Consider the following 16,548-nt stretch of genomic DNA (forward strand, 5'->3'; position numbering starts at 1 on the left):
CAGAGATGACCAAAAGAATTAACACATAATGAACCAATGGAAGCATGAATGCTTGTAACAGGGCAGGCCACCATGTCTAAATCAGGGCTCGTCCTGTTCAATTAAAACACTTCTAATGTTGTACTCTTAAACAAGTAAGTGTGCTAATGAAAGAATCAAAATTAATGTTTACAATCTATTTATAATAGGCACACACAGACACAAACATCCATTCCCACCCTCATGCTCCGCAGCAGCAGGGAGGCCCCACACTCCAGACCGCAGTCGGACGGCCAACTCCTCCTCCTAGCCCCCCCGCTCCAGCAGGTCGCAGAGAATGGGGGTGAGAGAAGACTCCAAACCTCCCTCCACCCGCTCATTGTAATGTTGATGCATGTGTGTTCTAAGGTGCATTTAAAACCCAGGAGGGCATGGAGCTACCTGCCAGAGAGCAGCAGGTAAGCGCATGGTCCCTCCTGCTAGCCCTCAATGTCTACGTGTATTTAAAATTGAGAGGTGGGCAACGACGCCAGGGGTGGGGTGTACACCCTGATGGTACTTTGGATTCCGTGTATCGTGCCCACCCCCAAGATCCTATATGTATGTGTAATGAGAGTGTGAGTAATGTGAATGTCTAAGTTGTGGGATAAAATTGAGGCAGAGGCAGCCAGAAGGGGACAGAGGGGGGGGGGGGGGGGGGGGGGGGTAGCCTCCTCTGCACCCTGGTGACATACCCCTACTCCAAGGTCCTGCATGTGTGGGTGGTTGTGGTGGAGCGGGAAGAGGGAGGCAGCTGGAGATGGGGAGGGAAGGAAGGGAGGGGCAAGTGACCCCTCCCTGGGGCCAGCTCCCCTCCCTTCCTTCCCTGACCCCAGTAGGCACCCCCATACTCCGCGACCCGCCAGGGAAAGGGGGCCCAGGCCCATCCAGACCGGGAAAACTGGAAAAACTGTTGCCTGCTCTGATGAGACACGCTGCTGTGAGATTCAGATGGCAGGGTTAGAATTTGAGCAATATGGAAGCATGGATCCGTCCTTCCTTATATCAAAGGTTCAGACTGGTGGTGGTATAATGGCATGGGGTTATTTCCTTGGCACTTTTTCTAAACACCACAGCCTACGTGAATATTTTTTGCTGACCATCCCTGTATGGCTTCTTCCAGCATGATAGCACAAAGCTCAAATCATCTCAAACTGGTTTCTTGAACACGACAAGGACTTCATTCTACTTAAATGGCCTCTACAACCATCAGAGCATCTTTGGGATGTGTTGGAACGGGAGATTTGCATCATGGATGAACAGTTCACCACATTATCAATAAATGAAGCATCAGGTGCTGTTGTGACTATAACTTACTGTTCAATCATGATCAACTGTATTGGCAAATATCAAAATATGGTCATGCATAAATAATATGGAAACACAGCAGAAGGAAAAAAAGACAAAATAACTTACATTTAAGTCAGATTAGTTTATTTATATAGCTCTGTATCACAAAATACAAATCTGTACAGCCAACAAAAGCCTCCATCCTTAGACTCTTGATTTCGACGAAGAATAGGAAATAACACCTCAAAAGGAAACATGGAGGAAAACTTGACTGATTGGTGGGGGCACCCAACCACAGGGCAATATTTGGGGTCTGACGAGTATCTCGTGTTGGTTCATTTGGGACATCATAACAACATAACACACAGTAGCCATTTTCTCTTGAGACCCCTCGGGTCATTAGGTTTTAAATTAGGGCAGCAAACAGTAAGTTTGTTGTTTGCATGAGAAGACATATCTCAGTCTAAAAGTTGAGTAGTTAGAGCTTTTATGTATTAAAGTAATTGTGTTTTATGCTTAATTTCTCAACATTTTTATGTTACAAAATAAAATCTCTGGAAATAAAAAAAAATGTTAACTTACCATAAAAGTTTCTACACGTGACTGAGGTGGAAACTTTGTGCAGCTATAATGAGATTTTCAAACATTGCTGATCTCACTTCATTTGCATTTTTAATGCTATACATTCCCCTAAACCTGTCTTTTATAGTGCTTTAAGATTAGCAAAGGTAAAGCGAGTAACAGTAGATTTTTTGTGTCCACTGTTAACACTGGACATTGCTTAAAAGGTTTTTTAAAAATAAGTTTGACTTCATTGTCTACTTTACTTAAAAGATTCAATTCTATGATGAATCAGCAGCGGGAATGAAAAGTCCGTGGAGGTCCATGTGGACAGTGGTGGGGATGGAGGCTCGGGCGATCTCCTTAAACGTTTTGGCATCGAGCACGAGCATGAACGGAGAAATGCTGGGATCCGCAGAAACAATGGATGACAGGATGACTCCTGGATAAGGAAAAGATACAATGGAAATACACATTTTGCTCTATGCACATCAACCATTATTGTGGTTTCTAAATATATAAGTTTGTGTGCTTGACAGCGTAGCTCTCACCATCATCTTCCTCCACAGCTCCGGGAGATGCGACGAACACTGGCTCTGAAGGATAGCAGTCTTTCTGCACCCATTCAACGTGTTTCCTTTCAACAATGTCAAACTTGGCGATCTGTTGGGTCATAGTGTTAAAGTAGCAGACCTCAACAACCTTAGAATAGATCATCCTAATTTTGGTTCAGGCATTCACTGTCCTCACAGATTTGAGTATTCAGCACCATACTAGGCCAACAGTAACTGACGTTTTCACTTTATTTGTTTGAAAATGCTGACTGAATGATTTAGTTTGATTAGTCTAAGATTAAGATTAAGATTGTTCATCCTCATATGTGCATCTGTGGAAGTTATAGTGCATAAAATACAGCCAGCGTCGTAGTTGTTTCTAGCACTTGAAGATACCTATTGTCGTTTTCATGTAAAGAAACAGAATTTGCGTTACTGACTGATATTCAATTCAATTTTCCTACAAAACTTACAAAACTTTACCCAAAGCTGCCCCCACCCCCATCCCCCTGTTTCCGATGTTGAAATGGAGGCCTGGACCATAATTAATCCATGAAATTGGGTACATTTAAATTGGAGGGACCTTGCTTTAATTCATTTGAATGCTTATTAAAATGTTTTGCTTGTCTTGTCCTGCTTGCATATAGGTCATTTAAGGCTGGAAGAAGGAGCTGGTTAATGCTTTGTCTCTGGCTTTGCATTTTACGCAAGTTGATCTTAAGGGAATCCTACTTAAAAACAAAATCCAGACCATTATTTTTTCAGGCGTAAAACTGGTCAAACTCAGGACTTTGGGGTTCATGTCTTAGACTAGCTGCTTCATTATTACCATGAAATTTCATTTTCAGATGCTTTATGGATGCATTTTGACAATTTAAAAGCTTGATTATTTGAAATGAGCTTCCTCCAAGTGACAACTGAGCTCACCTCCAGAAAGAGTGGGGAGCTTGGATGCCCACATTAAAAGGAACTAATTGAGGTGGTTTAGTCATGCATCCTGGGCAAAAAAGCTTCTAGGTGCATGCCCAACTTGGAATAGACCAGCAGGCAGAACCAGGTCGTGCTGGAGAGAATATTTCTCTCAGCTGGTGTGGAAAAAGCTTGATATTCCCCCTAGGAAGGATGAAGGTAGTGGCCAGTAGAGCGAGAGCTCAACTGCTTAGACTCCTACCCTTATGACCCAGGCCCCAATAAGAAGCAGAAGATAGAAGGATAAATGTTTAGGAAAAAAATCACATTTGGTGTCCAATGTTAACTACATGGAAATGTGGTTCATGTATGTATAATTGTTCACCCCAAAAGCAATGTAATTGATTTAATAAATCGATAATCAATAATGTTGCTTCACCTTGTTGGGATGAGGAGACCACTCTAGCCTGGACCCATAGAAATATCTGTACTTTTTAGCGTTGAATTTGTAGTTGATCCCAGGCAGCTCCAAACCTTCAAGAGGAATCAGACTCGTTAGGTGGATCAGACAGCGTTTAATGACAGTCACTTTGTGGATGACTAACCTATAAAAAGGGTGTCTGGCTGACAATAGATTGATCCGTCCTCCTGCAAAATTGCCTGAGCCGTTGTGTCAGTCAGAGTCACCAGATTAGATCCCCTGGGAGACTCCTGAAGAACAGGTACATTGTTATTTATTGATGAAATAGAATGTAAGTGTGAGTGAATCTTCACTAAATACTAACTATACCTTGTTGATGTTGAGCGGAATAACAAATCTTTGGCAGGATGGTGGGGAGAAGCTCTTATGGCTCTGGATGAAGTTGCTAGTCTCTTTTTTGATGTTCTCCAGGTAGAACATGTTGTACAGGTTGCTGTCCTTGTAGCTGATCAGGTCAAACACCACATGGCCGTCATCCTCATAGGCGTTGATGTGGTGAAAAACCACCAGGGCATCGGCATGAAAACATGTGGAGATTTCCTTTCCTGTTTTTCTATTGATGATATGAAAAAAAGTCTGGAAAAGAAAACAGGTAACAGTATTACGGAAAACCTCAAATACCTGTTATAACCAGAAATGTACTAATCCATTGTTTTTTGGTTTCTTGGGAGACTTCAAATCAGCAATGAGCAATTTCTTGTTGTGGAAAATTTAAATCAGAGTCTAGTTTTACATAATAAGTAAATCCAGCAAAATAGAAAATGACAAACTCGGTATTTGCAGTATCGCTTCTATTCTGTGTTATTTCATATCTTAAGATGATTTAAATTTGTATAAATAATTTTATACTATGTTAGTGGTGCTTTTGTGCAGCGTACTTTTGTAGTACACTGTTGCCTGTTCTATTTTTGATGGCAGTGCATGCAATTATTTGGTTGGTTTCCTGGCATTTGTTCAGGCTAGAATAGATCTGCAAAAAGAAGATCTGCAATTTTTGGTACTTCACCACTGGCTTCATTTTTCAGCCCAGACGTTTCTGCTTGGTTTTAAGGAGGCAGCATGCTTTAACAGAGTGATGGTATGTAACATTTCATGTTTTTCAATTTGTTCTGGTGCCCACAGTGGCACAGAGAACCAACATTGCACCTTAAACTACAAATGTGAAGGGCCAAGGAGAGAGCCAGGTGGAATCCCACAAATAATCAGTATATACTGTCGGTGTAGTTTTTCTCCAATGTTCCTCTAAGCTGCGCGCATTCGCAATTGCGCACTGCTGACACGGTCTCTGCGCACAGAAAATCTGCATTGCGCACCAAAAAAAAAATATCTACCTGAATTGAAATTAAAATTAAGACTTTAACAATTCTGTTTTGCAGTGTTAGTCAGTGAGTGACTGGCTGCTCCCGTATGGGATTACAACAATGCCACCTTATCCCATAGTCCAGCCAATAATGCAATTTACATTCATATGCAGCTAATCAACGTTGTTGACAGGCTATGACAGCGTCCTTATGTGCGACACTGGTGTTTTAGCGAGCAAAGCGGCGTGGCTGATGTGCAGTGAAGCCACATTAATGACAACATGTACAACAATTGGAGATGTGAGCAGGACAGACGGAACAATTGACGGAGAAAGTGTGGTGAAGGAAAAAATGTCCATCCCGGTTTTCCCTCCAAGGCACGAGCGATAAGCAGAGTTCTGTCCTTTCCTTCTAAGATTCCTAATTATTTAAAGTAACACTCAGGTGTGCCATTCAGCGTGTTAGTACGAGCTCGGGAGCAGCTTGGGAGAACAAGAAAACAGAGACTGCTTTAGGTTGCCTTCCCAATCGACTCAAAGGTTTATTTGATACAAAGCAGTTTATATAGAGGAAAAAAGGTTCGTGTGTCAGCTTTCCCAGTTCAAACCGGTACAGACTAAATAAGGAAACGTCTTCCTGCCTTCTGAGCAAAGTATCCCTTGTGTAGTTTATCAGTTCAGCTATAATTTATGATCATCCCAGCAAAATACACTCCTAGACATAAAATACAGAGTTCTTTCATTAGTGAATTCTGAAACAAACCACCTAGCCTTTAACGAGCCTTTTCCAGGAGATAAAGAAAAAGGGAGGATGGGAGTAAGGAAGTGGTCTCATCTCTGTGGTGTTTTCGACCTTGGGGTACCAGCTTGTGAGTCTTACACCTTAATTCTTGGGTCACAGAGAAAGAGAAAAACAACTAGTAGATGGGCCATATTGAGTAACAGTTTTCCTGTATAAAACAATATCCTGTAAATGCTACTATGGTATCAAAATATCATAACATGTGGACTTTACACCAGTTTTTAAATCGTGTTGATAGGCCACGTAAAATCAGAGTTATGATAAAAGTATATGCAATGTTTGGTTTTCTTCCTGAATACTGTCGTTGTTTATATTTACTGTGGGAAGAAACAGTAAAAACAGCGTTTTATAAGTAAAACGCTCGAAAGCGCTCTCCGCCTGTGAGCAAAAACAAAACCAAAAAAAACCCACCCTTTCCTGTTGGTGGAAAAATGTACCATGTCACCAATCAAAAAAATAATATGGCAACATGGCATTTATTGTTTAGGAAGGGGGAAGTTTTAGGAGTGACGGCGGTGTTTTGATATGTGAGATATTTGTGACGTTTAGCGCAAATCTTGTGTAGTTAGTGTGTAGTGTAGTTTTTGTTGTGTGTGTCAGAACAATGAGGCGACTGCTGAATGTTACAGGTGATACAGGAGTGATACATCTCCTGTTGTCAGGCCTGCAGGTATCAGGCTGTTTTTCTCCTTTAGCTCATAGTGGACAGAAATTATTTTTGGAGTGGCACAAATAATTTGTGTGGCATCAAATTTGATGCAGAACAGCTGATTGTTCTGTAAATAGTTTGAAATGTTTATTTAAAAAACCGCCTTGGCTGCTTTTTTAGGTAAACAGCTGCAAAAACCTTTGTTGTTTGCAAAACTCAGTTACTTTTTTGAAAACAACTATATAATTAATTGCCCAACATTGGTCATTATACACTGTATTTTGCAGACAGAGTTACAGGACTCTCTCCCAGACCACAGACTCATACTTATAATACACAAGTCAGAGCTTTATAAAGAAAAGAAAGTTGTATTTTCAAAATTGGAGTTCAAGTTATTTTTAACTAGTGGTGTAACGGATCACGGTTGATCCATAATCCGAACCGATCCCACTCCACGGTTCGACACGCACGTGATATGAAGATTCGAAAAAGAAGGAAAAAAAGTATGTGTATGGTGTGGGTGGTCAGTCTGTCAAGCCATAGTTATGATCAGTGCTAGCGGTCCAGGTGGAGGAGCAGAGGAGTTTGCGGCATTTAAGCAGCCCTTTGCTGCCCAATCCGACCAGGCTAAAGCTATTACAAAAGCTACTGGGGTGTTTAGCTGCAGACGGGAGGTCATATTCCCTTGTGCAAAACAAGGGGTTTAAACTATGATGAACATGCTTGAGCCACGCTATGATGTCCCGTTGCGCGTCCACTTCAGTGACAAGATCGTACCGTAATTATTTTAATAAACCATGTGTGACCACAGTGCACACGTCTGCTGTTGCTCACAGTGGTCCAAGGGACCGCTCAGGGAGTTAGTGTGTTCGTTTAGACACATGAAAAATTAGAGGGAACATTGTTTTTCTCTGAGTAGATTTTTTCTTAATAGCTTAAATGACAACTTATATATAATTTCACTATTAGGAGTTGATAAAAATGTGGAAGACTTACCATATCATCTTGATCAAATTTGAGGCAGCCTCCCCAGTTGACCCCCCTGAAGTAGGCAGTGGCAAGTTTGACAATATCCAGTTTGAAAGGTTGCTCCACAAACACAATGTAATTCTCAGTCATGCCAAAGCTGTGGAAGTAGCTTGGAAAAAGTGAGGAGCGAAAAGGGACTGAACAGATCTGCTGCACTTTCCTCAGCGCTGACTTTTTGTGATTTTTATCTGAAACAGTCAACACAGTGTTGTAAGCTTCACTTTAATTGCTTGTTACTCTGTTCACTTGTCTTCATTTCTTGATTTTAAAAAGGGAGAACCAATAATTTAAAAATCATTAATGAAGTAAATGAAAGTAAATGAAGCAAATGAAAATAAAGTGAGCTACTGTGACACACACTTTGTAAATGATAGTGTAACAGTTCATATCAACTGTCTTCTTTGAGAGGTCTGATTGTGGTGTCATAAATCAAATAAACCTAAGTTGTAATCAAATGAATACGTGGCTCATGGAGCACACAATGGCAAATAAGTAACTTTACTGCTGTGCGTAGGTTTACTATATTCTCAGAATGATATCTAATTACTGCTAAATAATTTATCTTGAGGATTTAAAGTTTAGGAACAGAAATAAACAGGACAGAATGAATTACTGCAGACACCTGAGGCATCAGCTGGGACTTTGAAGATCATATATTTTGGCTGGCCAAAACCAATAATAGCAGTCCCCATATTGTACGTATTGCCCTCCTCATCGTAGTGTGGATGAGCCGTTGCTAGGTTCAAGGCAATGTGGTTCCTGTAGTTTTTCTGAAATTAATACAGGGCAGTACATTTGAGGAAGGACAAATCTTTCACAGAGATGCTTGTTGCCATTATATCCAACTGTGGTGCTAAACGAAACTCATATAGTTACTCTTTACCTTTGGGTATTCAACAGTGGACCATTTAACGAAAACCTGAACCTTTTTAAAATGTTCCCAGGCAGAATGTGCAGACTAACTTACCCTGCCGATAGTTTCCAGGGTGTTAGGGTCAATCTGATTTATGTAGTTGACCTCGGAGGAAGCGTAGTAGTCCTGACCATAACGAATTATGTTGATCAAGTTGTTGTCAGTAAAGTCAGAAATGACATTCTGGAGGTGTGTGAATGCCCTGGTGAGAGAGCGTGGAAGGGTTTTTTGGGGCACACAGCTGAAATAATTCAGTATTGGTATACATTCCTAAAAAAACAAATATCCAATCAACCAAACGTCTTTAGGTAATGGTTATGCAAGTAAACCTCTTACTAACCCAGAGAATTGCATTTTGCACTTTCATGAACTGATGAATTGAAGCAGATATTCTGATTAAAAAAAATAAACATCAGAAAAACCTCAAGTGTCTTGGTTAGTCTGTCCCAGTTTACTTAAAGTGGTCTGTACATATCTGAAATCATCAAACCCCAAATGGACCAATAACACAAGACTTGTAAGGTTTGATTCAGATTTCTATTTTCATCCATCTGTCCATCAGTCCATCCATCCATTTAGCTCTTGTTGTATGCTAGGTAAACTAACACAGAACTGTGATATCCATCCATGATAAATTGAAGCAGAGACTTTAGATGTACTACACTATTCGGTTCCAGATTTAAAATCTCTTATGTCTACTAAACATAGAAAGCTAGAGTGGACAAAAGCTGAATGGGCTGAACTTGAGCTTTTTAAGTCTGTTCTGGACTGAAGCTAGAAAGATCTGAAATCTGAGTATTATATATTCTGTAAGATCATGATCTGGATGGGCTTTACCTGGAGAAGATGTTTTTGCAAGGATCAGGGTAGATCATGGTGCCAAACTCAGAGACAACAATCTTGTTTGCCTTGATGTTCCTTGTATAGGTGTCGCTCTTCAGAAACTTACTTCTGTAAGTCACCTCACCTGAAATAGCAATATCAGAACATTGAACATATTCAGCAGTTACATGGACAACTGACAGTCAACAGTTAAATGATGCTGAAGGTTTATCAAAGTCTGACCATTGCTGAAGGTGAAGCTGTGGATGAGCGACAAGCCGTCAAACCAGTGGTTGTACTCAGAGTTACCTACAGAGAAAAGCCCAGGCCCGTTCCTCAGCAGGGTGCCCTGCAGCCAGGAAGGGACAGATCCTGCAGGTCAAAGGTTACAAACACCACTGTTAATGGGCTTTAAATCCATTCTTAACACAGAAGTTTTGTGACAGCAATCTAACCAAAAGGTCCATTGTGGAGTTGTGGAACTTTTTTATCTTACTACACATTTGGGGTTTGGATTACTGTGAAGTGATCAAAAGGTTGTAAACTCCTAACTTGAAATTTTAATGGACGTTAGGCTAAGAAAGAACTGTTAACCTGAAGAGCTCAGTAAAAATAAGTGATAGAGGGCCACAATCCTAATTTCAGTGATAACTGAAGCAAAGTCAGATCCACCAGAAATTAATTTATGCAAAATTAAAGCCCCATGTGTCCTTTAAATATCTCCATAAATCCATGTTTTAAAGATACCACAGTCATGATTCTTATATATAAAATGGGAAAATGGTTCTGGTTAAGGTATTGATATAAAGGAACATTTGTATTGAAGAATTTTCACTGTGAGGTAATTTTGGAGGATAATGAAATGTAACTACTAATAAACTACTCCATGATTATAATCATTAAATGGTCAGCAACTCCAGTGCCACACAACAGGTAAATAATAATAATAATAATAATAATAATAATAATAATAATAATAATAATAAATACAGAGCTTATGACTTGAGTCATCCATTCAGTCTGACACATGCAAAGCACATACAACAAACATCTACTCAGGATTTCCTCTATATGACCAATAAAAGCTGCAAAGTTTCTAATTTAACATAAACAAAACATAACAACAAATGAACATTATAACTCTGGAGGCAGATGCTAGAAAATACTTTATTCTACAGAGACTTAAACCTACACTTGCAACAAGTGGAGGTTCAAGTCTTCAGAGTTTGGCACTGCTCCGTTTGCTATGCATTTATCGGTGTCACATTCTACTTGCTGCAATAGAATATGTTGGTAATGTCAGCAGACAGTCTATTTAAGCCTATTCTAACCTTTTGAGCTGTGTGTTTTCTTTTGTTTGTTCAGGTGGAAACCTTCCAAAAGAGCAAGCTGAATTTATTAATGACTCTTTAAACCAACAGACTCAACATTTTACAAACTCTTTAATGGTTCAAACTCACCTTTCACTTCAGTTTTCACTGGCTCTGGAGTTTCACATCCATTTCTTGAAATAATTGACTGCATGCTTTTCTTCCTGAGCTACAAGCCTCCCAGAGTGCACTGCTCCGATTGAGTCCCACCTCTGATTGAAAACACAGACAGCAGCTGACTACGTGATACTTGCAGGCTTCAGGAAACATAAGTGCAGCTGATTATGTAAGTAAGCTGGAATGGACTTTACTCGGCTTTTCATAATAAAAGTCTGCCTGTTGGCTTACTTCAAGCACCATTTAGATGTTAATAACTGGGCTTATGTTGTTCACAGCTACATTACATTCATCAAATCAGACAAATCAAAAGAACTAAAACATAATTTTTAACTATATTTTACATTTTTATTTAATTTGATCTATAGGCTCTGTCACTTTTTTGTTTTTACACAAAATTCAATTGAAACAACATATTTTTTTTAATTTAAAAATCCAAACTTATTTGAATGTTTTATACTATCACTGCATCTCTAAACTGTCTTATTGCCAATTTTTCTTTTGCATTGTAGCTGGATGAATCTTTAAGCTCAGGTCTGATTGATAATCTGTAAGCCAGTGATAAGAATTCTCATTATCTAAATATGAACTGTAAATTGCTGTGTTGTTCAATAGTTATGTCTAGCTTTATAGCTAGAAATATATATTTCACTTTTACAGTTTACTAAGAGGCATGACTTTGACTAACAGCAAACATTTGGATCTTTTTGGTTTAGAAACAATAATTGTTTACAGTTGATTACAGCATTGGGTGCTAATTAAATCATTGCAGCACTAATCATCATAATCCAGCTGAAACACATTTTGACTTTGTACACTATAAAAAGTCCAACACATCCTGTTTATCACCTCCACCTGCGTGTAATGTAAAGTAACAGATGTAATTTAAATCAGTTTACAACTTTACAAATGCTCTTATCGGGATATTTCTCCAGGTCAGAGTGTGTCCTGGCACTGTGTCCTAGAAATTACTCAACCTAGAATAATACATCATAGTCTAACACCTATTAGAAGCTTTGACTCAGCATTTGATTGTTATATAATGAATGACACGATTTAATCCAATCTACTTAGATTCTTTATTTACCTTTTTTTTCTCCTTTACATCTGTTAAATAGCTACTTTGCAGATTAAAATATTCATTCAAAATCAGAACCTCATCTTTTGGTATATAAACATCATTACAGTGATGTAATGTAGAAATGTTTTGCATATAGACCCTACTTTCACAGATGCATCAGCTGTGGACCAATACCTAGATTTGAATAAACAATTTGGCTGAAATTGATGGCAAGTCATCGGTTAGTTGAACCTCAGATTCAGGGGTTCCTGCAGGACCATTGGGTATCTGGCTTGCTGTTGTAAGCTTTGGTCTCTGTACAACTGCAATGAAAGCTTCATCTCCATCGCTTGCTATAAGGCCTATTTGTTCCTGGTAGACAGTGAACAGTCAAGGTATGGAGGGTGTCACATTTTCAGATTCTTATCTTTGCGTTTTGTGGAGGATGTAGGTCTGCTGTCTTCAACAAACGACTTCCACTGGGTCGATGTACTGGGATGGTAGCAGCTGACTGTAAAGTTGTTGAGTTACGAATCAGCACCTCCAACTCTGAATTCATTGTTTTCAACTGGAAAAGAGTGCAGTGTCTCTTCAAGTTGTGAGTGAGAAGTATCTCAGGTCTGTTCATGAGTGAGAGGAGAGCGCAGTGAGATATTGACAGACTGGTTACTGTACCAGTCTGTTGTGGTAAAGAGACCAAGATACCTCTTATGTGATTTTTATTTTAGCATGTCCAACTGGGAGTAGACCACAGGTAAGACCAAAGACATACTGTAGAGATTACATCTCTCAGAGGGTGGCTGGAGAAAGTCTGAGATAGGCCACCATCCATTTTCTGCCAAAGCAGATGCTGATACTTTGGTCCTGCTTTTTTAATTTATTATTTGTTGTTAGTTATTCAGCCTTTGCATCAGAACAAGAAATTAAAAATAATATTTATAATTACTTACAATGTAAATAGAGAGTAACTTCTCACTCACACACCAATGTCTGACTTTCTTATGGCTACATCAGGGGTGTCCAAACTTTTTTTCACTGAGGGCCACATACATAAAAATATAGGAGGGGCTGGGCCACTTAATAGAAATTAGGTATATAACCTTAACTTTAGTGTTAGAAAGTTAGAATAATCACTTAAAAGTGGTCAAATGTTATATTGTTGAATATAATTAAAGACAAAACTGCCTTCACCACAGCTTTCCATAAATGGATCTTTATTGATTTATTCATAAAAAGCTTTGGTAGCTCATTCTCAGAACAGCAGCCTCAGATTTCTTCTTAGACAGAAGATTTACAGAACAGAGAAAAAACAAGGGGAAAATTGTCACAGATTTGCAAACCCCAAAAAAACGTTGAAGCTGTTTGCGGTTTGGGGGTGTGGGCCACTCCAAAACCGCTTTGACCTTTCCAGGATCCGGTCTCAAGTTCCCCTGCTCAATTATGAATCCAAGGAAAGAAACAGTGGTTACATGAAACTCACACTTCTCTGCTTTGACAAAAAGGCGGTTTTGCAACAATCTTTGTAACACCAGTTTGACATGTCTTTCGTGCTCTGACACTGACCTGGAGAAGATGAATAGAATAGAATAGCCTTTATTGTCATTGTACAGAGTACAACTAAATTGGAGTGCCACTCCCTTGGTGCAAGTTTCAATAATAAATATAAATGTAAAATATACAAAGTACAAAAAAAAACAAAAACAATCGTAAGTACTCAAACAATAGTATGTACAATATATACAGGATAGCAGCATAATATAATGACAGTGACGGTATGGAATAGGTTCAATTGTTTTTGTGCTTATTTACTACGGTGATAGCTCTGGGAAAGAAGCTATCCCTGAATCTGTTTGTCCTGGTTTTATGTGACCTGTACCGTCGGCCTGATGGTAATAGTTCAAACAGTTGGTTGCTGGGGTGAGAGTGGTCCTTGATGATATTGCCAGCTCTGCTGAGGTACCGAGAGTTTGCAGTGACCTCCAGGCTGGGCAGAGAGCAGCCAGTGATCTTCTGGGCTGTGTTGATGACCCTCTGCAGTACTTTCCTGTCTGCAGCTGAGCACCCTGCATACCATGTTGTTATGCCGTACGTTAGGATGCTCTCTATGGTGGCTCTGTAAAATGTCACCAGCAGCCTCTCCTCCAGGTTGTTCCTCCTGAGCACTCTCAGAAAGTGGAGACGCTGCTGGGCCTTTTTAACCACCGCTGTAGTATTTGCAGTCCAGGAGAGGTCATCAGATATCTGCACGCCCAGAAACCTCATGGAGTGTACCCTCTCCACACAGCTCCCGTGAATGTAAAGTGGGGCCGGGTCTGCTCTGCCCTTCCTGAAGTCCAAGATAAGTTCTTTAGTTTTTGTGGTGTTCAGTTGGAGGTTGTTAACTGAACACCACTCAGTCAGTCTGTTGACCTCATCTCTGTAGTCCGACTCATCCCCCCTTGAGATGAATCCAACCACTGTGGTGTCATCCGCGAACTTTATGATGGTGTTTGAGAGATGGGTAGGGGAGCAGTCGGATGTGTAGAGCGTAAACAGGAGGGGACTCAAAACACATCCTTGTGGAGACCCGGTGCTGAGTGTGATGGTGCTGGACCGGTGGGGGCCGAGTCTGACAGACTGTGGTCTATTTGTCAGGAAGACCTTGATCCAGAGGCAGATGGGGGTGGAGAGTCCCAGGTGAGACAGTTTCTGGACCAGGATCTCCGGGATGATATGATTGAATGCTGAGCTGAAGTCCAGAAAGAGCATTCTCACATAGCTTCCTCGGTGCTCCAGGTGACTCAGCGCAGTGTGGAGCGCTATGGTGATAGCGTCCTCGGTGGATCGATTTGTCCTGTAGGCAAATTGGTGGGGGTCCAGCGTAGGAGGCAGACCGGCCCTGATGTGCTGACAGACCAGTCTCTCAAAACACTTCATCACTACAGGCGTAAGTGCAACAGGCCTGTAGTCATTTGGGCTGACCACAGCTGTCTTCTTGGCGATGGGGATGATGGTGGAGGTTTTGAGGCAGGGCGGGACGGTGTTTGATGACAAGGTTGAAGATTTTAGGTTGTGTCTATCAAAGCCTTGAGTGAGTGAGTAGTGGTGTGAGCAGTGAGCTTAGCTGGTAACAAAAGATGAGGAGGGGAATGAGAGATGTTTATTTCGCCCACCAGTAACCCCGTTTCTACTGGCGGGCACGCCCTTTTGCTCGTGCGGGGCAAACGGCGATGAAATGTCCGTGACGGCCGCAGTATAAACACTCACCAGCCATGAAACGGCGCTGCGTTTCCGTTGGTGTAAGCCGGGCACGTCCAATGTGCATCGGCTCCGCCTCGCCGGGGCTCACATCCATCGAGGCCGGCTGTTGTGGTGAAGCAGCACTACCGGCAAAAATCCCAACACTGGGAGCACTCTGGGAAACTGAGTGTCACGTCCCACGGCGCATTCGCAGGCGCTCGTCAACATGAATGCACAGGGACATTAATGAGCTGAGAGATGATGGTAATTCCCTCGTCATGAGCTCATCCTTCAAATCCTCCGCAATATTGTTGAGCAGAACCTCCTTTACTGCCTCTTCTCTCCACCCGGTTTCTACAGCGAGAATGCGGAAGTCAACTGAGAAGTCAGCCATAGTGCGTTTACCTTGTTTCAGATTTAGTAGACGCTGTGCAGCAGCAGAGGGCCCGCCATCCCTTTCAAACACGCTTTTGAATTCAGTCAGGAAGTCGAGGTAGGAGATATTCGGCAGGGTTTTCAATAGTGCCTGAGCCCACTGGAGCGCGCGGTCTCGTAACAGCTGAACAAAGAAAGCAATCCAGGCACCGTCGCTGGCATACGTCCTGTTCTGCTGGCGGAAAAACAGGGAGACTTGGGCAAGAAAACCCGAACATTTCTCCAGCTCACCTGTAAACGGCTCGGGGCTTGGCATCGTCCTCCCCGGGGCCTCTAGCCAGGCAGCGGGAGGGTCGGGGGGTGCAGCAGCGGCCTGGGGACTCGGAGATGGAGAGGGACTTACACGCGGAGATGGGTTTACGCTCGGAGAGGGCGAGCTTACCAGGGGTGTGCGCTGGGCGAGAGCCTGTGTAAGGGCGGAGAGCTCTTTATTGATATGGTGGAGCATCTTCTCGTGCCGCTTCCTGAGTGAGGAGAGCCCGTTGAACAGGGTCAGAATCCGCTGAGTTCATAGTGGCTGGATCGTTCTGTCACAGATTAGTAGGCAGAGGACTCACTCGCAGGACTCTGAAGTTTAGAGAGAAGGTGAGGGTTTATTTGCAATGTGACACCAAGTGAGAATATATACATATATTCAGTGGAACAGATAACACGGGGCTCCAGGGAGTAGGGCGGGGTCCGAAGGGAAGGTCCAAGACGGGGGTACACACACGCTCTTCTTCCACTTGATCCGTAACTCACTCAAAATGTCCACACCAAAAAGCTCACTCACACACATCCACAGAAATCCAGACGGCAGGGAAGACGGGCAGGGAGTCTAGAAGGCCTGTACACAGAGGAAAAAAAAACAATGTCAGGAGGAAACTCTAGGAGCTCAGAGGAACACTTTCATAGGCTAAGCTACACTGACGCTTGGTAGCGTGACAATCCAGCGAGGAAGCAGCCTCTCTTGCCATCTTAAGTAGTCTGCCAGGATCAGTGTGAATGAGCCACAGGTGTGTGTTCAGGGTGGGTTCAGA

At 41.7% G+C, this 16,548-nt stretch overlaps 1 protein-coding gene across 1 annotated transcript; it reads right to left on the reverse strand.

Annotated features, from left to right (window-relative positions):
• Positions 1-1,469: 1,469 nt before the first annotated feature.
• Positions 1,470-10,971, reverse strand: bco1l (beta-carotene oxygenase 1, like). The gene is made up of 11 exons (XM_082524764.1): positions 10,789-10,971; positions 9,572-9,700; positions 9,344-9,473; positions 8,561-8,708; positions 8,216-8,363; positions 7,561-7,781; positions 4,123-4,389; positions 3,938-4,043; positions 3,772-3,866; positions 2,421-2,532; positions 1,470-2,311 (listed from the first exon to the last, which is right to left on the reverse strand). The coding sequence occupies exons 1-11, from the start codon at positions 10,850-10,852 to the stop codon at positions 2,151-2,153; spliced, it is 1,581 nt and encodes a 526-aa protein (XP_082380890.1). The 5' UTR covers positions 10,853-10,971; the 3' UTR covers positions 1,470-2,150.
• Positions 10,972-16,548: the final 5,577 nt, after the last annotated feature.

The sequence above is a fragment of the Aulonocara stuartgranti genome (assembly GCF_965226115.1).
Source record: "Aulonocara stuartgranti genome assembly, chromosome: 23".
Taxonomy (NCBI): domain Eukaryota; kingdom Metazoa; phylum Chordata; class Actinopteri; order Cichliformes; family Cichlidae; genus Aulonocara; species Aulonocara stuartgranti.